The sequence below is a fragment of the Bufo gargarizans genome, chromosome 3, assembly GCF_014858855.1.
Source record: "Bufo gargarizans isolate SCDJY-AF-19 chromosome 3, ASM1485885v1, whole genome shotgun sequence".
Classification (NCBI taxonomy): domain Eukaryota; kingdom Metazoa; phylum Chordata; class Amphibia; order Anura; family Bufonidae; genus Bufo; species Bufo gargarizans.
In genome coordinates this window covers 337,645,683-337,673,051 of record NC_058082.1, presented here as the reverse complement: position 1 = coordinate 337,673,051, position 27,369 = coordinate 337,645,683, and the positions used below count along the sequence as shown (strand labels likewise).

The 27,369-nt window shown below is 41.2% G+C and overlaps 1 protein-coding gene across 1 annotated transcript in view; it reads right to left on the bottom strand.

Annotated features, from left to right (window-relative positions):
• Window positions 1-469: 469 nt before the first annotated feature.
• NECTIN3 (nectin cell adhesion molecule 3) overlaps window positions 470-27,369 on the bottom strand; it is an 85,607-nt gene continuing 58,707 nt past the window's right edge. The window contains exons 3-6 of the mRNA XM_044287452.1: window positions 24,276-24,572; window positions 19,004-19,121; window positions 16,225-16,376; window positions 470-5,832 (exon numbers count right to left, since the gene is read on the bottom strand). Coding sequence (XP_044143387.1) covers window positions 5,249-5,832; window positions 16,225-16,376; window positions 19,004-19,121; window positions 24,276-24,572 — 1,151 coding nt within the window. The 3' untranslated portion in view covers window positions 470-5,248. The remainder of the gene's footprint in view (window positions 5,833-16,224; window positions 16,377-19,003; window positions 19,122-24,275; window positions 24,573-27,369) is intronic.

Sequence of the window (27,369 nt, the reverse complement as noted above, 5' to 3'; positions counted from 1 at the left end):
TGTAATGTGGTTTGGTAGTAAGGTTCTATTGAGTTCCTAGGCCTCAATGCAAAAATCAGTAATAGTCTAGTTATAATACAGGTGTAGTCTTACATGACAGAGTGGATTCTGGGGTCTCCTGGGCACCAGGGCTCTTTACGGCATTGACAATCGTTGAAATCGTGTATAATTGTTCAGATAATGGCACAAAATGATATGTACAAAGTGGCAAGAGCACCCTCATTTATAGGCACTTAGACCATCTGCATCCCATTAACAATCAATAATCCTTTCTGAAATGTGTTAATTATAAGCCTATTAATATGGACCCAAAGCATATGTACTAGTACAGTCTACAGTGCACAGCACACAATATAATTCTACAAAGTACAACCATCCATCCAGGAACAGTACCAAGATTATTTGTAGCCCATCTTATTCATATATATTGGCAAAGACTTGCAAAGGCTACACATACAGTATGTACAAGTAAAACAACATCTGATGGACTATGTAGGGGAGAGGGGGAGAGAGAGAGAGAGAGAGAGAGAGAGAGAGAGAGAGAGGAGAGGGAGAGAGAATGAGAAGGGCAGAGAGAGTGAGTACTAAACCTTGAAAATAGCATTGCCATGAGCAATTACAATACTCTGTGTTGGCTATCCATATTGGTTTCCAAAGTTGTAACTAAGTAACTGAGGTCCTAATCCTCTATTTATTTAAGTTACCATTATGTGTATAAATTGTAGCCAAAGCTGTAATGGAATAAGACTAACTTTACAGTCTGTGTTACCAGTCTCTGAACCCAACTTCTACTCAAGCTGGTTTAACACAACCATGTATGGTCACATTTTAACATATTGTATTATGGCTGCAGCACCTTGTGATTCTACTTAATCAAACAAATTACCATAGAGTACCATGGTGATGTACATTTGGCCAAGTAGAACCACTGGCAGGTCCATACTTTAAATTCAGTTGGGCATTTATCAAGACTGGTGTCTTCCATGCCAGTCTTTATTCCTCCTGTGCCACCGGAGGATGTGACAAATTTATATAGAGGCAAGGGCCTCTCATAGATTTGGTGCATGTTTCCGCTGGCTGTGAGACATTCTAAAATCTACTGCAGGCTCCTAACTGCCATAGATTTCAGTCTTTATTAGTGGCAGAAAACTGGTGTGAATAAAGATAAATGCGGTGGACCTACAGTGATGCCCTCTCCCTGCCCTCGCTACTTCTAAAAAGTGGTATGAAGGGGAAAATGTCACAGATTTTACCGCAAATATGGCGAGCAACAAAACCTGCAAATTTATTAAGCCACAAAAGTGGCATAAATAGAATAGTAAATGTTCCTCATACAACATCCCTATATAAAGAACAGACAAATCATAAAAGATTACAAGCTCTAGGCAAGAACATGGACAGGACTTTTCAGATTATTTCTAAATGAAACAGCACAAGAGAAAACTCCAGGTGATGCATTATACAAGGCCTGGGCCCTAAATCAGCAATACCCAGGGGTTGGGAGAATAAAGGGGAGGGAATAACCAGCCAGGCCCAGAGTGAAGACTATTGGGGTTATTTATCAAACTGTTGTAAAGTAGAACTGAATTTTCTGCCCATATCAACCAATCAGATTCCACCTTTCATTTTCCAAAGGAGCTGTCAAAAATGTATAGGTGGAATCTGATTGGTTGCTATGGGCAACTAAGCAAGTTCTAAAATTACCCTATATGTGTGCTATACATGAGTGAAATGTAATGTACATAGGTATAACTATACCTTAACCAAACTAAATCACATTTAGTACAAAGGTAATGAGTTCCTGTAGTCTATGAGACCTACAGAATGGTTGAAACTGGGTGGCGGAAGGTATGAAAGTCAGTCAGTCTTTATATTCTTAATCGGAAAAGAAGGGATAAAACAGAAAAAGGAAAACATTTTATGAATAGATTTGGACTAGCCCTAAAGAGGCTTGGCAGATCTCATACATTGTGATTTTCATATAACTTTTTTGCCCTTGAAGCAGTTTTTCCCACTCCAGGAATAGATAATAAATGATTTAATTGCTGGTGCCCACCAATGAGACATCCATTGACTGCAATAGGTGTTGTTTAAATCCATTTTTTGTGTCTACCTCTAAGGGCAGCCCTCGTCAATGAGTACACTGGGGAGTGGGCAGGCAAGGATTCAGATGTCCATTCCACATAAATTAGTCTACCCACAATTAAAGGGCATCCGTTAGCAGATTTGGACCTATGAAACTGGCTGACCTGCGACATGTGCACTTGGCAGCTGAAGGCATCTGTGTTGGTCCCATCTTCATATGTGCCCGCATTACTGAGAAAAATGATGTTTTAATATATGCAAATGAGTCTCTAGGAACAATGCGAGTGTTGTGGTCCACAAAATAACATTTACATTGATAGGATAAGTATACAACAAGCCCAATGTCCCACTCCTCTCTAAATCATACACACAGGGCTACAGGAAGCTGAGAGCTAGAACGCTGCTTGTAGTTCTCACTCTTTAGAACTCCCGTCGTTCTCTGAACTTATAAAACGGACGCAGAGAGAACCACTAGATGCAATTTCCATATCTAAAAGTAAAGTAAACAAGACCTTAATTATAGCTCTATTAAACTCAACAGTATTTCCATCAACATGGCTTATACAAAAGGAAATCGCTATAAACTGAAGCATTATGTGCCACATAAAGGAGTTGTCCCATGAAAAATATTCTACAATTTTCAATCCAGCACTTGGCTCTGAATACTTCTGTAATTGAATGTCACAAAAAATTTAGCATAGCCCACTGAGGTATTCAATACAATGTACCTGTATAGCGCCACCTGTTGTATTTTTTATTAATTACTTCTTTGACCTGCTCACTGAGAAGGCCGCACATGCTCTGTTTCATCCTTCTACTGCCCCCTGAGCAGTAATCGGGAGAAGTGCAGCAGAATAGACACGTCTCCTGAGCTGTACCAGGAAAGACACTCCCTAGCAGAGCAATGAATTAGGAGATCTCTGGATCCATGAGAGGTACAGAGCTGGTTCTAGCTTTGTTAGAAAGAGATTGTCATGTACTATATGATGGCTGATTTTCATATTTACATTAGTCATAGAATAACCCCAATAAATTTAGGAAGCACAGTCCAAAAAATTTCATGTTTGATTCCCAAAGTGTCACATAATAATCACTGGCACTATTGACTGGAAAATCACTGAGGGAAGGTCCCATGTTCATTCACACTTAAATTCAGTCCTAAATGTGGTACTCTGGAGTTTGTTTAGTGAATTACATATTAACCTATACAGTGTTAATCTGAAGCTTTTTTGGTCAACTGAAGGAAAACACTCTTAGGTCTAATCTCTAAATGGATTCTCTAGTTGGCAAATCCAACCCAGCACCTGCAACTAAGACTTGCTAAAGGAGGTTAAGGATTATTTCCCCTAATCCAGTCTCAAAAATCAACATCTCTGGCATACATCCATATTGCAGATTTTGATTTCTAACGTCAGATCTGATTAAAATCTTAAGCACAGAGCAGTTAATTCTATGCTATGAGCTAAATTATCAAACATCTATTTGTAAAAACCCTTCCTAAAATGCACTGGAATAATGAGCACAATAACACACTGGGGGAGATTTATCAACCCTGGTATAAAGGAAAACTGGCTTAGTTGCCAATAGCAACCATGCAGACTTCACCTTTTAATTTTCAAAGCTGCAATGGAAAATGAAAGGTGGAATGTGATTGGTTGCTATGGACAGCTAAGCCAGTTTCCCTTTACACCAGTTTGACAAATCTCTCCCAATTGGGGGTGGGGAGTTACAATTTACTTTAATGAGAAGCCACACTAAGAGTGTGTGTGTAATATATATATATATATATATATATATATATATATATATAGTAAAGGAAAGAAAATATCTTCAGGGTTGTCTACAAAAATGCTGCAATTTTGTGTTCTTAAAGGGGTTGTCTAGGATGTAAATATCGATGACCTATCATCAGTATAGGATAGGTTGTCAAAGTCAAATCAGCAGGGGTCTGACTCCCAGCCAATAAAATGGTTTGAACAGGCTATGGCACTTGAATGGGATGGAGCTGCAAAAAGTGAGCGAGGGACATAACATGACAAACTGAGAAAGGGGCTGCAGCAATTGCCTGAGTACCACAGCCCTTTCAAACAGCTGATTGGTGGGGGAGTCAGGAGTCAGAACACCAGAGATGAATATTGAAGTCCTGGAGAACCCCTTTAACTATTCCTCATACAGGATTCCACCACAACAGTTTAAAAGCAATATTAATAAAGTACCTGATGCTAGGAAACTGATAAACTAGATTTCTAGGGAATATCAATGAGGAGGACTACTGCAAGTAGTGTTCAGTGTTCTTTAAATTATCAGTAGGTCAAGAAAAAGATAGATGAAAACATGCTCATACAAAAAAATCTATAGAAAGTCTGGTGGCTACATTAACACAAAATATTCCTTTTTAATATTCTAGTTATAAAACAGTCATCAAGGCAAATAAAGAAATAAAATTAAATAATATTACAAATCTGATCTGCACGGTCTGGTAGTTCAGTGCTCATAAGCGTTTAAACATGTATTTTCCCAAGTGAAATACTAAACATACAGCACTTAATCTGAGCTGTAGAAAAAGTACAAAATTGCTAAAAAATACCTTACAAAAATAAATTGCGTCCTCGAATGTGGCGAAGCATCTTACAATAAATGTTTGGATTGTTAAAGGCTACTGGATATGGTACATTTCATTGATAGCAGCAGTTTCCTATCATTACTAGTTTCCCGGCCATAGCAGAAAATCATAGGATTATCTACACTGAGCATTCCTGTACCGATGAACCTATAGTAGCTATTAATAAAAAGACTTACCGTACCTACACGGCACAAGCATATCAAAACCGCCCCACATGACATTTCAATGTGCCGCTCACCTGGGAAACTGACATTGCTGCCAGTTCTAACACATTTCTGACCCTAGTGCTATGCTACAAATCAGCTCCGATGTTTGTCTTGCTTACTGGAAATTTGCTTTTTTTACTAAATCTATTCTTCAAAACTTTACATTTATTTACATAGTTCAAATTTGTGTAGATGCAAGAAATGATTTGACTGATTGGCTTTAAAATATGGTAAAATAGGCAACAACAAAGATAGCAACATAAAAAGTCAAAATCAGAACTGTAAATCTGACAATCATGTAGCTGAATGCACATTAGTCCACTTGCAGGAGTCTCTACACGTACCACTCCCTTCTGGATATGACAGAACCATCCACATGGGAAACCAAGTCATCTTCATTGTCGAAGTTCTGGTTGTACCGTGAAACAACCGGCATATTTTTGTCTGCATAATTGTTGACTGGTCTATCAAAGTGCTCTTGATATCGGTTATAGTTAACAATATGGTTCCAATCCGAGTTGTCATCATCATGGAGATATTCATTATAAATATGATCATTACTTTTAATGTCAACCTCCTTTTTTAGGTTGTCAGGAAAAGGATCAAGATCTTCAGGCTGCAGAACATCAATTTGGGACTCTTTCTGCATATCCGAAGGAGGAATGTAGCTCTTGGTAAAATAATCACCACGGAACGTCTGTTTTTTTCTGTGGTATATCACGCCAATGAGCACAATTAAAAGAATCAAGAAAAGACAACCTCCAACTACGCTGCCAACAATGGTGCCAAAATTGCCATCCTGAAAAGTTGCCATGGTTGAAGCTGGAATATAAAATTTTCTGGAGGACGTTGTTAACTCTGCATCAAAGGTTGAATGGGACTCTGCAACTGTAGGAAGAGCAGTAGTAACAGGAGGATCTAATGGAAGTAGACATAGACAAAAGGGAAACAATGTCAATATATGCTAGCAACTAAGGTTAATAATGACAATGAACATGGCTTCTGTCGTCAAAGTAGTATGGTGGTCATATACAAAACCTGGAACACTGGTATTGTCCATAATAACTTACAGATTTCATTTCATATGCAACTAACTGGTTGCAACAGACAACAGCACCGCGTATATTGTGCAGTACGTGATAGAAAACCTTCAATGTGTTTTAAGCACAGACATTTGATCCAAATTTACATGAACATGCATGTATAGCAGCCAACAGCTTGTGCTTTGCTGTCCAGGTTCATTAGGGCTAAACTGCACACAAATCATGGGGAAATGACTCCATATGGGAAACAAGGTAGTGGGCAACCTTTTGACCATCGAAAATACATAACCTGGTTGGGCGTTCTGCCATGGTCGCAAGGCTGTCAGGTACCTCGTTTTTACACAGTGAAATGCTCCATGTGCAGTAATCCTATGATTTTACTGCACATAGTCCTAACCTTCAAAAAAGAGGTTGTGTATAAAGTCTTAACAAAGCAGATGATCACTTTCCTCCGCCTGTTTTTGATTTGCTTAGATCTAAATCACCTTAAAGAGGATCTGTCACCAAAGACTCGTCAGGAAAGTGACAGATCCTCTTTAAAGGGGTTGAGATTAAAACAAAGGATCTGCTCCCACCTCCTCCCCCAGAAATAGTTTCTCTCTCGTCTATAGGTGGTGCCCGATATTGCAGCTCCATCCCAATCACTTAAGTCAAGTTTGCCATTGAAATGATAGGAAAAACCGAACCGGATCACGGACGCGGATGACAATCTTGTGTGCATCCGTGATTTTTCACGGACCCATTGACTTGAATGGGTCTGTGAACCGTTGGCCGTGAAAAAAATAGGACAGGTCCTATTTTTTTTCACGGCCAGGAAACACTGATCACGGATGCGGATGCCAAACGGTGCATTTTCTGATGTTTCCACGGACCCATTGAAAGTCAATGGGTCCGCGAAAAAAAAAAAACGGAAAACGGCACAACGGCCACGGATGCACACAACGGTCCTGTGCATGAGGCCTAAAGCTGTGCGCTCCTGCAAATCAAGCAGTGTCCGTAATGGGAAATCATGCCACAGGATACACTCGTCTGAAAGAGGCCTAATGTCAGGAAAAATATAGGTAACGTATTGCCTTTAAATGATGGTACCATACGCTAAGCTCTGGCATGAAGAGAATGTACTGGAAGCCACAGTGTATTTTAAGGACATCTATCACTGAAGTGTGTGTCACTAGAAAATCTAGAGTTTTTCTTGCTATATTTAGTTGGACTTTTCTGCAGGTGCTGAACTCAAACAGTGACCGCTCTCGACATCCTTCTGCAAATGATGTCTAGAGCCCGCAGATCATTTTCTACAAGCAGACATAATTCAATGTAACTGAAGTAGAATGCCTAAAAATCAAATTATGTATTCACCTATAAAAGAATAAAACCACCCTGAATGTGAAATACTGTGTGATGAAATAATCACATCCTGAACAGATCAGCATTTCACAGTTAAAGGGAATCTGTCACCTATTTTGAGCATATAAAACTGTTAACATAGCAATGTGCAATAAAGTACCTTCATTTCCTGCATGTGTTTTCTTTCTTTTATTCAACTTTTCATTTAGATGAAAAAGCGATTTTTCTGATATGCTGATTAAGCCTCAAGGTGCCCAGAGGGGCGTTATTACTCTCCTCTAGTGCCAAGTTACACCCCCCTGCAGTGCCCAGCCCGCCTCCTAAGAAATACATTTACTCCCACATCCTGGCCGAACTGCGCCGCCCCTCCACTACATCATGTAATCTATTCACTCCACCATCCTTGCATCCTCCTTTCTTGGCCTCTGAAATCCTGAGCAGCCGCAGTATCGTCGACTGCCTGCGCCTGTATGATACTCCGGCTCCTGAGGGCAACAGCCTCAATAGTGTCACAGGGCATGTGCCGAGCCCAGTGACATAATCAGAGCGCTGTTGCCTCAGGAGACGGAGTATTGTACAGTCGCAGGCAGTCAGCGATACTGCGGCGGCGCGGGATTTCGGATGCCAAGAAAGGAGGACGCAAGGATGGTGGGGTGAATAAATTACATGACGTAGTGGAGGGGGGGGGGGGGGGGCCGCGCTGTTCGGCCAGGATGTGGGAGTAAATGTATTTCTTAGGAGGCGGGCTGGGCACTGCAGGGGGGTGTAACTGGGCACTAGAGCAGAGTAATAACGCCCCTCTGGGCACCTTGAGGCTTAATTAGCATATCAGAAAAATCACTTTTTCATCTGAATAAAAAGTTGAATAAAAGAAAGAAAACACATTCTGGAATGAAGGTACTTTATTGCACATTGCTATGTTAACAGTTTTATATGCTCAAAATAGGTGACAGATTCCCTTTAACAAGGTTTTCTTTAATTTTCTGTAGTTAATACGAAATTGCTGTTTTCTTCTAATCTAATATAGTATGGAAATGATTAAAGGTATTTACAAATGATACTTCAAGAGGACATGTCCCCTCTCCTGAGACGCCTGTTGTAGTAAATACATAACACAACAATTCTGGGGCAGCTTTTTCTACGATTATGTGCAGCCTCCGGAAGCAAGTGGAGCGATCATAGACTGATGTACACTGCAGGTGTTCTGAATCTTTACTGCTTTGTATTATTTTACCTAACTATGTTGTAAATGTAAGGTCTGGTTCACATCATGTTTTTCTTCTACTTTTAGTGTGTACGTCAGGAAACCTCCAAAAGAATATGCTTTTGCCCTCTGACTGGCTGGTATAATCCATCCTGCAGGATCTGTTTAACGGATGCTTTAATAGCCTATGGGGGACGGATGCCACTGTCCGTTAAACAGACCTCTAAGGGAGGTCCTATGACGTCACTATATATGGACAATTGTCAAAGGAGCTTCCTGATGCAGAAGGAATAAATAAAACAGATGAACTGCCGCAGTCTGTGTGGGACTACAAGTCTCAGCTGCACAGTACTGATATCGCTGATGTGCACAGGATCTTCCCTTACCCCTGCCTGTTCTAAATTTTATTTATACTGAATAAAACAAAACTGGGATTAAAATAATGCACTACTTTTCCTTCCATCTAAACTTTCTCGTACCTGTTAACCCTTTAAATATGACCTATTACATCTTTTTAACAGGACTGTGGAGTCGCTAAGCCGAAGTTCTAACGCCTGCATTTTATCCCACTCCTAAATGGTTGAGCTTTTAATAGTGCAGTTGACTGGTTCCGTGCAGTAAAACCATTTAGAAGGCAGCTTTTAGGTCAGAATTTGCAGCCATTATCATTATCAGAAACTGATTAGTATGGTTAAAACAGTTAGGACAATGTAGAAAAGATGATGGAAAGTAAGTAACATTAGAAATAGATATAACAAACTAATGAGGTTTAATTGATCTTATCTGTACTCGGGTCATTCAGAGTGGCTTTTGGACTTTCCCTCATACTTACTCCCCTGGTTCCCACAGAAAGAATGGCATGGCAAGGCACACTAAAGCTTCAGCAAAACATGGCATTTTACAACCATTTCGACACATTTTTATCGTTTGCATTTTCTTTCACTACACTATGTTAGCGCATTTTTTACAACACAATTTAGTAGATCATTTTCCATAAGGGTATGTTAACAACAGATATTCCTGCCAGAATTTGGGTACAGATTCAGTGCCAAAATTCAGGTATAGGCCGCTCTGCCATTCGAGTGGCCTTTCTTAGTACAGTGTCTAGACAAACACCACGGCGGATGTCTGTTACCAGTATAGCTCCATTCAATGAAAAGCCACAGCCGAAACTACCTCTGCAAAATCCGCTGCGTGAATATATCCATACAGACAAAAAGATAAACTAAATGCCTTCAACTCTGCATGAAAATAGTTCTAAAACTGAAATATATATCATTTTAGTTATGTACAACTTTGCATAAAGTTTATCTATCTTTGGGGAAAATGATGGTGGCACCTAAAAAATGAGGTTAAACAAAGCTTAGTTACTCAGCCATAAGTTCCAAAGCAGTACCTGAGCAAGGTCTAAAGATCTAGGTCTATGATCGGGCACACTAATCTACACTAGGGGTCCATTCACACGTCCGCACTTTGGGTCCAGATCCATTCCGCAATTATGCGGACCCATTCATTTTAAATGGGGATGGAAAAGATGCGGGTAGCACACAGTGTGTTGTCCGCATCCGCATTTCCGGTCCGCGACCCCGAACTTATAAATAAAAAAATAGAACATGTCCTATTCTTGTCTGCAGCTGCATAATAACTTCATAAATTAATTTCTACAGTAAAAAAAAAACATTTCAGCTGAGCTAATACATTCTAATACTGTATGGAGCGCTCGCGGTGCGGAGGTACGGACAGAAACCTTACGAAGCACTAGAGTGCTTCCATGCCTCTGTTCCGCACCAAACTTCAAGGGGTGCACATGGCCGGTGCCCATGTATTGCGGACCGCAATACGGCCACGGCTGGGCGTGTGCATGAGCCCTTAGACTAGTTTCAGATGGGCATATTCACTCCACATAATACTCTTCATGTGTGAGAGGTATTTCCAGGCCTGAACATTGCTCCCGCGAAGTGAACGTGCAACATTATAACTAGGGCTGAGCGAATAAAACATCCAAAATCTATTAGAATAATACTTTGTTGGAATACTGTATGGACCGCACAGTATAAGAATGAATTGTCTCAGATTAGCCAAGACTTTGCATAATAACTTTATAAATTAATTTCTACTATAAAAAAAAAACATTTAATCTGAGCTAATACATTCTAATACTAATACTGTACTTCAAACGAAGTATGTTTTATCCAAAGTCGATTCGCTCATCCCTAATTATAAGGGTTTATGATGTTGTGAATTCCAGTCTCACCGCCAATCCACCGAATTGTTATCACATAATGTGGTGACTACAGTTCAGTAGATTGGCAGTGAGACTGGAATTCATAACACCATACACCATTATTCAGGTTGGGAAATACTGCTCACACACAGAGATTGTTTCCTTGAATGAATACACTCATCTGAAACTAGCCTTAGGCCTCTTTCACACGGTGTCATGTTTTTTGCCCGGATAAGAGGCGTGTGCGTTGCGGGAAAATGCGTGATTTTTCCGCGTGAGTGCAAAACATTGTCATGCGTTTTGCACTCGCGTGAGAAAAATCGCGCATGTTTGGTACCCAAACCCAAACTTCTTCACAGAAGTTCAGGCTTGGGATTGATGTTCTGAAGATTGTATTATTTTCCCTTATAACATGGTTATAAGGGAAAATAATAGCATTCTGAATACAGAATGCTTAGTATAATAGTGCTGGAAGGGTTAAAAATAATAAAAAAGTTAACTCGCCTTATCCTTTTGATCGCGTAGTTCCCGGTCGGTCTCTTCTTTAGCTGTGGGCTAAAGGACCTGTGGTGATGTCAGATCACATGCTCCATCACCATGGTGATGGACCATGTGATTGGAGCATGTGATCTGACATCATCACCACAGGTCCTTTAGCCCACAGCTAAAGAAGAGACCGACCGGGAACTACGCGATCAAGAGGATAAGGCGAGTTAACTTTTTTATTTTTTTTCACCCTTCCAGAACTATTATACTAAGCATTCTGTATTCAGAATGCTATTATTTTCCCTTATAACCATGTTATAAGGTAAAATAATACAGTGAATAGACTGTCACCTAGAACCCATGCGTGAAAATCGCACCACATCCACACTTTCTTGCGGATGCTTGCGATTTTCACGCAACCCCATTCATTTCTATGGGGCCTGCGTTACGTGGAAAACGCAGAATATAGAACATGCTGCGATTTTCACGCAACGCATAAGTGATGTGTGAAAATCACCGCTCATGTGAACAGCCCCATAGAAATGAATGGGTCAGGATTCAGTGCGGGTGCAATGCGTTCAACCCGCGCGGAATACTCGCCTGTGTGAAAGGGGCCTTAGGATACTATTACATGCGAGGCCAAGTTGCAGTAAGTGTACTTCAGTTACCGCTAATTGCTGGGCTGTACTCTGTAATTGGAACCATGGTAGTTACCACAGCTCGGATGTACATAGAAAATAGCACCCTTAGGCCTCTTTCACACCAGCGTGACGGATTGGCACCGGATGCGTTCAGTGAAACTCACACCATTTTGCAAGCAACTTCAGTCAGTTTTTTCTACAATTGCGTTCAGTTTTTCCCGCGCGGGTGGAATGCATTTTGATGCATTTTTTCATGCGTGTGATAAAAAAGTGAAGGTTTACAAACAACATCTCCTAGCAACCATCAGTGAAAAGGGCGGCGGCAAAGAATTTGGGTGTGGGCAGTTACTTATGCTGGAAGAGGCGTGCTTGGGCTCTAAAGGAAGGTGGGCTGGGCACTGTAGGGGGCAGTTACTGGGCTCCAGAGTAAGATAATAATGCCCCTCTGGGCACCTTGGACACTAATTTGCACAAGATAAAAAGTGGATTTTATCGCTAATGAAACCATGAAACAAAAAATGAAGACTACAGCAAGAAATAAGGTATTTTATTGTACATGCAGTAGTAACACCTTAATATGCTCAAACCAGCGGTTAGTTTTTATTTCCACTGAAACTATTGCATAGTCAGTTTTTAACAGTGGCACAAGAATTGGTAGGGTATTACTCAGCCTGTTATTGCATACCATTCTAAGCTTTTGGTTAAAAATGGACACCCCCTTTAAGATTGTATGTATATTTACATTAGCCTTTACATACTGAAATGTGCTGCAGCAGTAAGGTACAAAAACGTACCAGCAGAGATTTATAAATTTTTCATACATCTAAGGCCTCTGGATGTCAAAAATGTACAAGATTTTTCTTTATAATCTTTTTATTTGAAATTTAAAAATAGTCTGAAAGACAACAAGAAAAATTGTGTGCCATGTTTTATAGCATCAAAGTGACTAGTGGATATTCATATTGCACTTCTTCACAGCTAATGCTATTAGGTTGCACAGTAATTCAAGGACATGAGGGATTGCCTTACAAGCCATGAATATCTTGCTAAATAATGCAGACTTTTAGGAGACAGTGACATATACACTAATATCCATGTGTCAGTGTGTGGCTAATTTCATCTCAGAATGAAGCCCTCTTAACTAAATCTTACCATATATTAAATCATATCAGATTATTTTCATCTATTATCACTTTCCTATTAGGAAAACTTCCAAACACTTCAGCTGAATCTCTTTTACAGCTGGTAGAGAGTTATATGAAGGGATAGTTTCCATATACTAAGGCTGGCCATACACATTAGACAGCCTCATACACGTGCACACTCAGGCTGCGAGTGTTCTCAATAGGGAGAGTGGACCATTGGCAGACACCACTAGTAGTAGGCATGTTAAAGTCCAGCTGCCCAATCCTTCCCTCCGGCGACATCTGCTGCTGGGAGGTTTCTGGCTGGTCCCACCGAAATCTAATGTGTATGAGCAACTTGAGGTCCATTTAGACTAATGGCAGTGGTTGCGCTTGATCTACATAGTACAGGTGTACTCCACACAGATCTTAGAAAAATAAAGCTTAACTATTGTATCATGAATTTTCTCACCATTTCAAGATCTCTTTTCTGGTCAATGAATAGAACATTCTTGTTTACAGTTATTTGCAGTAATTCATTTCTCTGCACTAAATATTGCAGTGTCAATTCAAATCAACTGGTTGTCGGTGTCACAGAGGACAAGGCACTGCCCATGTTGGTAGCATCTCTCCCCTCCCGCCTGACTAGAGGATCTCCCTCTGTCATCTCAGAATTCTCTTATGGGGTATTTGAAAGTGGGTTTTCTCAACCACGCACCCCTTGTGGGCATATTCACATGTAGCAAAGTTCAACACAGATGAGTGGGGCAGCTGCAGAAATGTTTGCAAGTTTCATATAGTTGCATTATATGGTGGCATTTCCAGCGTCTGAGCAATAATCAAGTACCCAGAACTGTCCACCAGGTGGTGATCCAATACTACAAACTAGATGAAGGCAGCCACGATCCCAATTCCCCATTAGTTGCTAGGCTTGTAACTGACTACCTACATTGCTTTCTGAAGAGAAATTATTATTATTTTCACACTCTACATGACTAGTCAACTCAGCAAATTAAAGGGTTTGTCCTATCTGAGACATTCATAGCATATGGATAGGATATGTCATAATGGTCAGTGAAGAACTGCTTATTTCTCAGGAATGGAGTCCTGTTGTCCTGAGAGAGATGCAGAGGTGGGACCCGCACTTATTAGCCATTTATGATATATCCTATAAACATTCTATACATAGCCCACATAGAAATACCCCTTAAATACTAGGAAAGTTTCTATATCCTTATATCATGGCACATCACTGCATCTATATATCACATTTTGGGATCCCAGCAAATGGCTTCAATTCACCTCACACAACTTTATCTGGTATAACCTAGCATAGTTTTCCGACACGTTTCTAGCTAGAATAAAGCTAGACACACATTAGGGATTTCAGATGGCCATTTTCAGAACGACTTGAAGCTTGCGGAAGACAGTTTGATACATTAAAACCAAATCAAAAAGACGGAAAATGGCAGATGAACTTTTGGGAAAATATTTGCCATTGGTCAGCATCTGTCTTGATTGTATGTGTCATAAAAAGGTGCCTTTATGAATGTCCACAATCTCGAATGCATGGCCAGTTTGAGCTGCTAGCACCTCTGGCATCTCCTTAACGTCAATGAAAAAAATTAAAAGAAAAGGCACGATGAAATAAAAAATACCTGATCCTTCTTTCCTCTGATACACGCCACTGTAGGACATTAAGGGAGGCCTTAATACGTGCTAATTTACATTTTAATTGGCTTTATTCCAAGCCTTGAAGTTAAGCTGTTAGATTGCATGCCTGGATGTAAACCTATTTTAATAGGTTTCTCTGGGCCTGTACCTAAAATGGTTCCTTCAGCTAACCAGTGGAGACAATACAATTTCAGTAGTACTTACCCCTCCATCGTTCTGAGAGTCCAACTAGGGGCACGTAACTGCTTGACTGGCTAATGGTACTTCCCCTGATGTCCCAACTGAATGTGCTCCTGTTTCTTCCTTAGGCCTCATGGCCTCATGAGGCCTTCCTTAGGCCTCATGGGTTCGTATCCGAGCCGCACTTTTTGCGTTTGTCCGCATCCATTGTTCCGTTCCATGGCCCCACAAAAAAAAAATAAAAAAATAAAAAATAGAACATGTCCTATTCTTGTCTGTTTTGAAGACAAGAATAGGCATTTCTATTATGGATGGGCCATTCCATTCCACAAATTGTGGAACGCATGAGTGGCATCCGCATTTTGCAGATCCGCAATTTGCGGACCGCAAAACACAGAGTGATCATGTGCATGAGGCCTTATGCAGCGGACCAGGGAAACTGAAATATCCGATCAGGACGTCAGAGCATGCAGCCAGCCAGACGGTCATGTGAACCCAACCGGGATCGATGGGTAAATACTGCTAAAACTACTTCGCTACACAGGTTAGCTGAAATACACATTTGACAGGCTCAGAGAACCCCTTTAATATTAAGAAAAGACTTACATTGTGAAATATCGCTAGAAAATGATAGTTATTATGCATAACTGTACCTGCAATCAATTATACATTGAAGAAACTGCAGTGTGGACTGACTTACTAGACTTGACTGCTTTTACTTAAAGAGGACCTTTCATGGGTCCAGACTATACAAAAAAAAGTATCAGGGTATGTAGGGCATACAGTGGGGATCTAACTGCACGTACTATTTTTTTCTGGGCACCGCTCCATTCGCCTGCTGTGGCCCCTGTTGTATTCTCCCGCCTGGTATGCATCGGTACAGGGAGGAGGAGACTGCCCTGTTTCTCAATGGGTGTCTCCTTCTCCCTGGTTGTAGTACTGTCCAATCGCAGCAGAGAGCGTCACAGTCAGGGAGAAGGTGAGGCTTTTTTCTCCCTGGCTGGGACGCTCTCTGCTGCGATTGGACAGTACTACAACCAGGGAGAAGGAGACACCCATTGAGAAACAGGGCAGTCTCCTCCTCCCTGTACCGATGCATACCAGGCGGGAGAATACAACGGGGGCCACAGCAGGTGAATGGAGCGGTGCCCAGAAAAAAATAGAACTGCTATTAGATCCGAGGTGTATGCCCTACATACTCTCATACTTAGTTTCTAAAGTCTGGACCCATAAAAGGTCCTATTTAAGAACCTTGTAAGAAAGTGGTGCCAAATAAAAATCGGGTTAACAGAATGCATTCAGTATAATGGTGCCCCCCGATATACCATGCATCTTAACCAAGATAGAATGACAAGTAGAGCACATAGATTAAGAATCCAGAGCAACTCACCTAAAATAGTGATGATCTTTTGGTCACTTTTGTAACCAAGAGCATTGGCCACTCTGCACATGTAAATCCCAGAAACATTGTGGGTTAGAGGGTAGTTGAAAAGTAGTGTATTATTGACAGGTAATAAGCCATCAGGCCAAACTCCGTCTAACCTGTATTAATAGAAGTTACAAACATGTTGAATTAAGGTGCTGCACAGAAGTGTGCACATTTAGTAGACGTTAAAAAGGTTATTATTTTCTTGACATGAACTATGAATGTTTATGTGGATTCATTGTAAGGGAGTAAGTCTGTATTAGCGTACATTTCTAAATACAGATCCCACAAATTAGTATCCAGTGAACAGGAAGATTGTAAAATGGAATAATGCTGAACAGAAAGATGAGATAACTACCATCTGGAGGCTGCTTCAGCCGCTGGTTATGACCCCATCCCTCTGAAAGTGATCATCCGAATGTGAATCCTATGGAGGGAGACTGACTGTCAGACAACTCTGGTGCCACTCACCTTAGGGCAAACAACAGGTCTCTGGCGTTCCTTCGTATATATTACAGCGATAGACTCAAATCTTATTTGTGACTGATTAAACTAAAATAAGATGTTAGGTCTAATTGTGAGCATTTAGGTTCTATGACAGAAATGGCCACAATTTAAAGGGATTGATATGTATTACACATTTTACAGGTAGCTCCATAAGAGGACCTGTCACATCCTAGAGCAATAGCAATGGATGGCAGGAGGCGCTCATAGGATACACAATCCCTCAGTGGGGCATATATTTTGCTCACGTCTTGATGTTGGGCACAACTCTAGTGAGCGTTTGAGGTACAGAAATGTAGGTTGGTGCAGTCAGTGCCAATAAAACAGAGGAGGTGACGCAGTACAAAAGGAGAAGGTAGCTGGACCCCTTGGGTCCCAATGTTGGGTGATAGCTGGCAGGAGCAAAACCACGCCCGGTAGGCGTCAGATTGTGAATCCATTTATTGAGTGCATTCACAGGGTGTGGCGCCCAACAATGGGACTCATGTAGTCCACCTACCTTCCCCTTTTGTGATCCTAGAACAGGCACCCTCAAACTGAGGCCCCTCCAGCTGTTGTAAAACTACAACTCCCACAATGCCCTGCTGTAGGCTGATACTTGTAGGCTGTTCGGGCATGCTGGGAGTTGTAGTTTTGCGACAGCTGGAGGGCTGCAGTTTGAGGATGCCTGTCCTAGAACAATAGCAGCCCTCTTTATCTGGAATTAGCTGCCGATCCACAACTTCTGCCCCCACCCCCTTTCTACACTGATTGGAGCTAAGAACCAGTGACTACTCCCTTGTCAGAAAAGGGGCTAGAAAAAAAAATACTGAATCTTAGTCAGATTGCATGTGTCTATTATTATCACTTAGATGTACAAGGCTACATTTTATTAGGTACTACTATTATACCTCAATGATAGTCATGTCTGTATACACAGCATGGACAAAAACGCTCATAATAGAGTGTACAGCAATCCCTAATGCATTTATTTCAATGAATTACATTAAAAGGGGTTGTCTCCCTTCAGCAAATGGCATTTATCATGTAGAGATAGTTAATACAAGGCACTTACTAATGTATTGTAATTATCTATATTGTCTTCTTTGCTGGCTTCATTCATTTTTCCATCACATTACACACTACTCATATCCAGGGGTTATGACCACCACTACAGTGCATAAGCTCAAATAAGAGGTGGCCAGGAAGGGAGCTGCTGTGGATGTGTGCCTATGCACACTCCCGTGGTCCCAGCCACCAGAGAAGCTGGCACTTCTTTCTATAGTCTGCAAGCACGGCCACTGTTACTGCATTGCAGGGTGGTCGTAACCTCTTGATATGAGCAGTGTATAAGGTGATGGAAAATGAATGAAGCCAAAAATAGAATCAATATGGACAATACCATTACATTAGTAAGAGCCTTGTACTAACTTTCTCTACATGATAAATGCAATTTGCTGAAGTGAGACAGCCTTTAAAGGGGCTGTCGGATCCCCACCTACCTGGTATTCATGACCTATCTTCAGGACAGGTCAACCAATATCACAGCACTGTATAACATCGTAAAGGTGACCTGCTCTCTTTGCATCATGTGAAATAGTCACACGACGGAAGGGGACTGGCTGCAGCAGTGTCAAAATGGAAGTTTACATCCTGGGAGCACAAAGGAGAAGCCAATGCCAGTAAGAGAAGGAGCGGGGAGCTAGCTCCAGGAAGCAGGCAAGTATGCTTCTCTTTGCAGGTGTGCCCTAGTAACCCCCCCCCCCCCCCCCCAAAAAAAAAAAAAAATACCCCTTTAAAATATACACATGTGCCTCTGTTAGCTAAAGGTCGGTTGTGATTGCTGTTTAATAGCCCACGTTACAGACAGTAAACTGGTGATTGAGTTGGAACACAAAGTAAATCGCCATTACTGGATTCATCATTTTGAAGAATAAGACACTGTATAACTGAGTCTAATGTCCTTTTCATTCCTAAGTTGTGTACAAACATTCTGCAATGGATCCTGGCATGGCCTCTTAAAGGGGTTCTCCAGGGTGCAGATATTGATTAGCTATGCTCAGGATAGATTAATATCAAACTGGTGGGGCTCCGACACTTCCCCTGATAAGTTGATTTGGGCTGCCATGGTTCTGGAAACTAAATATTGTACAGAGTAAAGGCAGAAGGATAAGTCACCAATATCTGTATCCCGGAGAACCCCTTTAACTAGTATCATTTCTCCATAACAAACCACTGTACTGAACAGAAATGAGTTTACCTGCTCCATTTTATCTCAGTAGGAGGTGGATTAGCATCAGCATTACACTTCAATTGGACATTTTTTCTGCCCACAAACCAATTGCCATCATAGCCAGTGACTGAAACTTCAGGAGCATCTAAAAAAAGAAGCAATAACGGATTAACTTCAGGTTTTTGCTCAGACCCCACAGAAGAATCAGGCATGTTGGAATTCAACATGACTGCTCTGATTCTTACACCGCCCCTCGATATCGGCTGTCAGGGCACAGTGGGCAAGCTTTGATGTTCAGTGGTGGACAATTTGCACTTTATAACAGATAATGCCCTTTCACACTGAACATACAGTGACCATCTAAGGAGTGGCATCCATCAACCGTAAGTGCCCAATCTGAATCCGACCATGGACAACATCTGCATGGAGTTTGTATGTTTTTCCTGTGTTTCCTCCGGGTACTCCGGTTTCCTCCCACACTCTAAAGCCATACTCATAGAAAGCTTAGATCTGGAAAGCTATGCGGAATATAGCAGCACTATATAAGTGCATTAAAAAAATATATATAACGTGCGGTATTGTTTTTTTACTCGATGCCTCTGTGTATAACAGCGCAGTCTGCTACTATATTCCGTACAGTAAAAAAATAAGGGTATGCTGGACAGATTGGACACTTTTTTGCCTCTGTGGGGTGAAAGGTGCCTATGGGTCCATTTAACATACACTGGTAAGGCCGAATGCACACGGCCGTAGTTCACGGCAGTGAGCAGTCCGTGGTAACACGGCCTGAATTCCGGCTGCGAGGGGGCGGGAGGGGGGGCAGAAGTTGTGGATCGGCAGCTAATTCCAGGTAAAGAGGGCTGCTATTGTTCTAGGACAGGCATCCTCAAACTGCGGCCCTCCAGCTGTTGCAAAACTACAACTCCCAGCATGCCTGAACAGCCTACAGCAGGGCATTGTGGGAGTTGTAGTTTTACAACAGCTGGAGGGGCCGCAGTTTGAGAGTGCCTGCTCTAGGATCACAAAAGGGGAAGGTAGGTGGACTACATGAGTCCCATGAGTCATAGCAACCAGTGACGCCGTGCGCTCCTGCTCGCAGCCGGAATCCAGGCCGTGTTACCACGGACCGCCCATGGCCGTGAAACACGGCCGTGTGCATTTGGTATGCAGTGTAAAAAGACCCTCAGGCGCCTGTGATGATTTTTTAACCAATCCATCATCCCACATAAAATGCAGCTTCAATGAACAGAATCTACAGAAGACAGGAGCACATTCCCAACCACAGGCTGGTTCCAACATCTGCTGCTATAAGAGCACAGCTAGAATTAGGGCAATACACATGGAAAGATGAGCAGTGCAGCGACGCACTTAGGAATGTATAAATATAGCATCTGTGTACAAGCCTTTTCCATTTATACATTTTGTCTGACTCCAGAAAAGCCTAAAGGAATGCTCACTTCTTAAAGACCTTGAACATTTCCCCTAATAAGGAAGCCATGGCCCCAGCTTTCTTGCATAGGTGGCAATTTATCAGACAACACCTGATTACATGGAAAATACTAAAATGTCGCAATCTAAGCAGAAACTACATAGTGATGCAAGGCCATTACTTCTCTAGTCGTACAAACAGCTCTTGCATCTATTTTACAAGTGCATTTATACAAAAGGCCTGTGTTCTTGTGTTCAGATGTATGAAGTGCTTTTCCAGATTCATTGCAATTTCAGGTAATTTATTCAGCTGCTGAAAAGCCAAGGAGATGTTATTAATCATGATGTTTCAAGGCAAGACTCATGCTTGCAGTTTTCCTCCAGTTTTAATGGAGAGGCTGTGTGCTCAGACGCTCAGAATCATGTACTTACTCGGCCAAATAATATAATACACATTTGTCATGCAGTGACCACTACAGGGGAAATGTAGTATTACATGTAATCCATGAAAGGCCTGAGTCCACCAGAACGAGTGCAGCTGCTTCTTAGTTGTGCTCCATTCTGGCTCATAAAGTGGAACTATTCCATTATGTCCATACTGTTGTCATCAACTTTATTGGCATCCCTGACTCCTTAGTTTAAAAATGTAATTGTCTTCAGAAATAAGTGGATATTTACCAATTTAGTATCATTAGGATAGTGTGCCCAAATACATTCAACAAAAAAGTTACTCTGCCGATGTTAAAAAAAGAAATAAAGAATGAACATAGTATATGACATAGAGAAGCTTAAAGCCCCTTTCACACGGGCGAGATTTCCGCGCGGGTGCAATGCATTGCACCCGCACTAAATCCGGACCCATTCATTTCTATGGGGCTGTGCAGATGAGCGGTGATTTTCACGCATCACTTGTGCGTTGAGTGAAAAATCGCAGCATGCTCCTCTTTGTGTGTTTTCCACGCAACACAGGCCCCATAGAAGTGAATGGGGCTGTGTGAAAATCGTAAGCATCCGCAAGCAAGTTGCTAGGAGACGATCGGGATGGAGACCCGATCATTATTATTTTCCCTTATAACATGGTTAAAAGGGAAAATATTAGCATTCTTAATACAGAACATAGTACAATAGGGCTTGAGGGGTTAAAAAAAAATAAAAAATAATTTAACTCACCTTAATCCACTTGTTTGCGCAGCAGGCTTCTCTTCTGTCTTCATCTTTGCTGTGCACAGGAAAAGGACCTGTGGTGACGTCACTGCGCTCATCACAAGGTCCGTCACATGATCCATCACCATAGTAAAAGATCATGTGTTGGACCATGTGATGAGCGCAGTGACGTCATCAAAGGTCCTTTTCCTGTGCACAGCAAAGATGAAGACAGAAGAGAAGCCGGGCTGCTCGAACAAGTGGATTAAGGCGAGTTACATTTATTTTTATTTTTTTAACACCTCCAGCCCTATTGTACTATGCATTCTGTATTAAGAATGCTATTATTTTCCCTTATAACCATGGCTGTGAACTCTGCGATGCCATTGGCCAGCGCTACAGCAGAACAAGGGCAGACTCCGCTTACCATAATTTAGTGACTGAAATCTCCGCCTATTATAACTTAGTGACCGAAGGGCATAGCGGGAGAACGGAGCGGCTCCCAGGGATAATAGTAAGTGCAGTGAGATCCTGGGGCGCCGCTCTCCATGTCTGTATACTTAGTTCACAGTGTCATAATCGGTGAAAGGTCCTCTTTAAAATTCTCTCAGGCTCTTGAATGTTTGCAAGGTTCCTTTTCCCAGTAGCAGATTTCCGCTCTCTCAAGATTTTTAATTGGATTGAGATATGGTATCATTCCTGACCAGTTTAACACAGTCCATTTATCGGGGAGGAACGCTTCTACGAACGCTCATTCCTGACAATCAGCTGTCAAACGCTGGTTCATCGGGTGAAACTCATTAGTGCAGGCATATTACAGTAATTATCTTTTCTGGCCAGATGATCCTACTGTCTAAATAGCAATCTGCTGCCCAGAAACAGCAGCCAGTTGTCGAGAAGGAACACTTCTTTCCCAATAATCGGCTGCTCCTCTGGCCATGTAAACCCACCATAAATCCTCCTTGCATACTTTAAGGTGTGGTTGGCTCATTATACTGCTGCAGGACCCATTTTGTTTGACTCAAATCTAGTTCTCTTTATGGCCCCTTTACATTGCCTGAGCATCAGGCAGGTCATCGCTAACAAGTGTTGGTAGGAAAGCTTGTTAGCATTTATCTGCCGCTGTAAAGGTGCCACCAACTACGCAATAAATGAGCAAAACACTCGTTAATTTGGTAATAAGATCATTCGTGTGGACACCAAAATCATAATTTGCCGGCAGCAGATTGTGCCATCTAAACAACACTCTATGCCAGCAAACAATGAATCTGTATGGAGTGATCACTAAAGCTATGTAAATGCAGCGGCGGTCTCCTTCACTGACAAGCAGGCGATCTTTGGGAAGGAACAATCGTCAGACAATTGTCTACTCAGTTCAGGAGTGTAAAGGGGCCTTTACACTTGGGAGCACACTTAACTCTAAAATACTCTGATTTCATTGCTCCTGTAACACGTTCAAGGCCTCCAGCCCCAGCAAACCAGCCCAAAACATTATGGATCCTCGGCCATGTTTCACTGTAGGTTCACATTTCTTTATAGGCTTCATTTCTAGAAACATAATGCCAGTATGCACTCCCAAAGACCTCTAGTTTGGTTTCCTCTTTCCATACAACAGTTTCCTAGAAGTATTGTGGTTTGTCTACTTAACTTCTGGCGAAGTTCAGTTGCTCTTTTCAGTAGGGTTGAAACAATCCTTCCACATGTCTCCAGCTCAGCCTTAAAGTTCTTTGCATGTTGTATGTGATGTGGTTTCTTTGCCACATTTAAAACCAACTTTCTTAGGGTTTGCTCATCAATTTTTTTTCACCACCACGTTCTGCAAAATTCTTGACTGTTCTAGGAGTGGCAAACTTTGGGGATAGTCTTGTATCTTTTAGACCACTTGTGCTTTGTGTGACACAGTGAAGGGTATTGTCTGGGAAAACAGGCATTTTCCTCCCAATGTGTGCTGCTGGACTGATTGGAGGCCAGGTGGGGTCAAGCACCGGACTGGATCTCAGATAGCTGGGATCAGCAGAGGGGATCTCTGTGTTGGGATCTGAGTTGGAGGGCTGAGACCCGGATGTAGGGGAAACAGGCCTCCTAAAGGCCTCCCGAGGCAGAACTGCCAGCAGGGTGTGAACTAACACCCATGAGATAAGGTGACTTTTTTGCGTTATGAACTTTTTGTGTGTGTGAACAAACACCAATACTGCAAAGTGTTTTGTGCTATACCTTATGTGTAAATAAACACTAAAGTTTTGCTTTACAAACTGTTTTTTGCCTCTGTACCGCGTCCGCTTACCCTGCCTACCAGAGCGAATCCTCACATTTGTGATAACAGTATTTCTGGTCTGCTCAGACATCCCTTGTCTTTGTCATTGTGAACACGGAAGAGGGAATAAAGCCACCATAATAAAAGTTATGTGAGCACTGCTAAGGTGGAGACAGATGAGTATAAAGGCCCCTTTATACTGCTTAATTGAGCAGAAGATTGTCAGGAAGGAAGCTTTCCTTCCCGACATTTGCCTGCTTATCAGAAGGTATAATCCCTATAATATGGCCCTATAAGCAAACCTTTGGGACTGTTTATATATGTATATAACTAGTGTATTTGCATCTCGCTAGTAATGTGTCCATGAAAATAAAAACAACTGCATTGCAGGTTCTCCCAGTTTAATATGTACCTAAACAACTGCATGAAAGATGATGTTTTTATAATAGAACGCCAGTTGACAATTCTACTCACATTGTATATCCAATGTAAATGGATACCGGATATCACTTTCCAAAGCAGGGTGCTTTACGATGCAGGTAATGTTTCTTCTCCTTGCAAATCTCGTTGGGATTAGCTTGTATTGACTTATGACTGTCACAGTTTTATTTGCAAATGTTGTTGAAGTAGCCTCCGCTCTCCCAAGAGACTCTTCCCAATATATTTCAGCAGCAGGTTTTCCTGTGGCAGCTGTGCAGGTGGCTGCTATGGTTTCATTTGCTCCATCCATTAGTGGGTAGGGTCCTTTACTTATACTCACAGTAGGTTCAACTGAAAAAAAAAAAGACAAAATTCCACTATAAAAACATAAATATGATACTGTAATAGAAGAAGCCATTTGTTCTCTCAAATAGCCTGGATCTCTCTGAACAGTTCCAGGCTATTACTGCTGTACTTCTTATGAAGACCTGAAGATGGCAGGACTTCGTAAGAAAATAGCAAATTTGCTATTCATTGCAGTTTAAGGGGATCATTCAAGCAAAAGTAAAAAAAAAAAAAAAAAAAAAAAAAAAAAAAAGATAAATGTAATATATATATATATATATATATATATATATATATATATAAAAATTCACATCACTCCCCATTTTCACATAATGAGAATTAAAGTAACATTTTCTGGACTATAAAACGCACCTCAGGTTTAGACAACAGAAAAAGATTTTTTTTAAATTAATCTGTTATTAATAGGGGTGAGCGAATCGACTTCAGAAGTCTATTCGCATAAAACTTTGTTCCAATACTGTACGGAGCAGAGGGTATGTACAGTATTAGAATGTATTGGCTCCGATGAGCCGAAGTTATTGCTTTGCGAAGTCTCGTGAGACTTCTGGTAACAACTTCATAAATTGATTTAATACTGTAAAAAACAATTCCCAAACTCGAGTTCGGTTCTAAGGTACCACTTGACTACAGATCGGCCAAGAAAAAAAATGAGCCCTCACACATCTCTGTAGATGGAAAAATAAATGTTTTATTGATTATGTCAGTGTAATTCAATAGAGTCCAGGTCTCACAGGAATACACAGCCTTGTAAATCATTATAATGCTGTGCGATCCTGTCAGAGGAGCAGAGGTCAGAATGGGAACTCGCAATGCCGCATTCAGCAATTCTTACAGAGTCAAGATATTGGGCATTTTATTTTTCCCAACGCAGATAAGTGCCAATACAAGTAAAAAAATTAAATAAAATAGGAATGAAGGGGTCTTTACATATCTGATCTGCAAACTGCTGTGAAACAGTCATGGCATGCTGGATGTTGTGGTATGGGCACACTGGGCAGCTAAAAACCAAACAACAAACCCTTAAAGTACACAGACAGTTTTCACTAGGAGAGAGACAAATTTAGCAAATCTCACAAGTCACTTTATGTGATAATTTAATGTTTTCCTGACATTTATCAAGACTGACGATCCCATACGCCAGTCTGGCCCCTGTCATGTGCATGGGAGTGAGATGCACCTAATTTACTAAGAGGCTCAAAAAGTCACAATTTACACCACGCACCCACATGTGGTTGTAAATTGCTGTAAAGGCACATGTCAAGGCTGAGAAGGGAAGGAGCGCCACATGGTTTTTGGAGGTCAGATTTTGCTGACATGATTTTTTGTGCTTCCCGGTTTTATAAATACTCTACATGTGGCCCCATTATTTTGCCAGAATTTCTGAGAGGGCTCCGGCGTATAAGACCACAATGTTCATTTTGAGGCCCAGTGTGGTGATTTGCACAGCTTGTGTTGACAACTGTAGAGGTTCTGGGGTAAAATAAATGAAAAGACCGAGGAGTGACCTAATTCTGGAAACTTCAAAACTGCACCCATCAAGGTATTATAGGTTGGATTGAGTATTTTGACACCAGAGGTATATTGCAGAAATTAATGTGCGGCGGACAGTGCAAAATAAAAATTTCAATTTGTACACAGATATGGCCTTTCAGTGTTGCGCTGAGCTCATGCTATTTGAGACTCACACTACTACTTGAATTCATAGGTGGGACCCATCAGATACGGAAATTCCATAAATGTGGAGGTAAGCTTCTGTATGGGCATGTGGTAGGGCTCAGAAGGGAACTGTTTGATGAGGTTTTATTTAGTTTTTTGGGAAAAACGATAAAAAATAAATAAAAAGACTTTGGGATTGCAGCATGCACTAGGTGGGAAATATGACATACAGTCGAAACTCCTCTACAAATGAAGTAATAACTATGAGTGTGGTAATATAACCCTATTAACAAAACAAAAAAAAAAAAAAAAACACGCAATGGGTAAATAGTAACATTTTATATTCTTTATTAAATCGAATACAGTAAAAATAAATATCATAAAATAATTGCATCCAAAGTGGTTAAAAAAGGATCCTATATAGCAGCACATGGTAGGTGACACCCACTAACAGTGGTCCGCAAATACCAGAAATATAGCAACAAGTCCACAGATACCTGGGGCACATAGACCACTGTGCGAAAAAACTAAGAGGAGTCAAATAGGTATCACGCCCCCTGGAAGAAACCGCTTGGCAAAACGTGCATCGGGGAGTCACTGAAGGCCACACCACTCTGCAGTCTGTACCATGCTTATAATGTTATACTTGTTCCACTTGAAATTGGTTATACAGTATTCAGTGTTTGCATTCCTGTTTGATATGGTGGCACACTGCTGTGCATACATCTACATGGGGTCCCATACCCCTGTGCATACATAAGGCATTATAGAGCGAGTGTGATAGATTTTTAGGATTGTCGGGAACTTTTTCTGGATCCCTCTTCATAGTTTTTTTACACTGACCTTTGTCATTGATGTGATTTTTACTTTCCTACCTACTTGACTCATCTTTGCTTTTTCGCACAGTGGTCTATGGGCTGGTATCTGCGGACTATTTTTGCTATATTTCTGGTATTTGCGGACCACTGTTAGTGGGTGTCACCTACCATGTGCTGCTATATAGGATCCTTTTTTAACCGCTTTTGATGCAATTATTTTATGATATTTATTTTTACTGTATTCGATTTAATAAAGAATATACATTTTACTATTATTTACCCATTGCGTGTTTTTTTTTTTTTGTGTG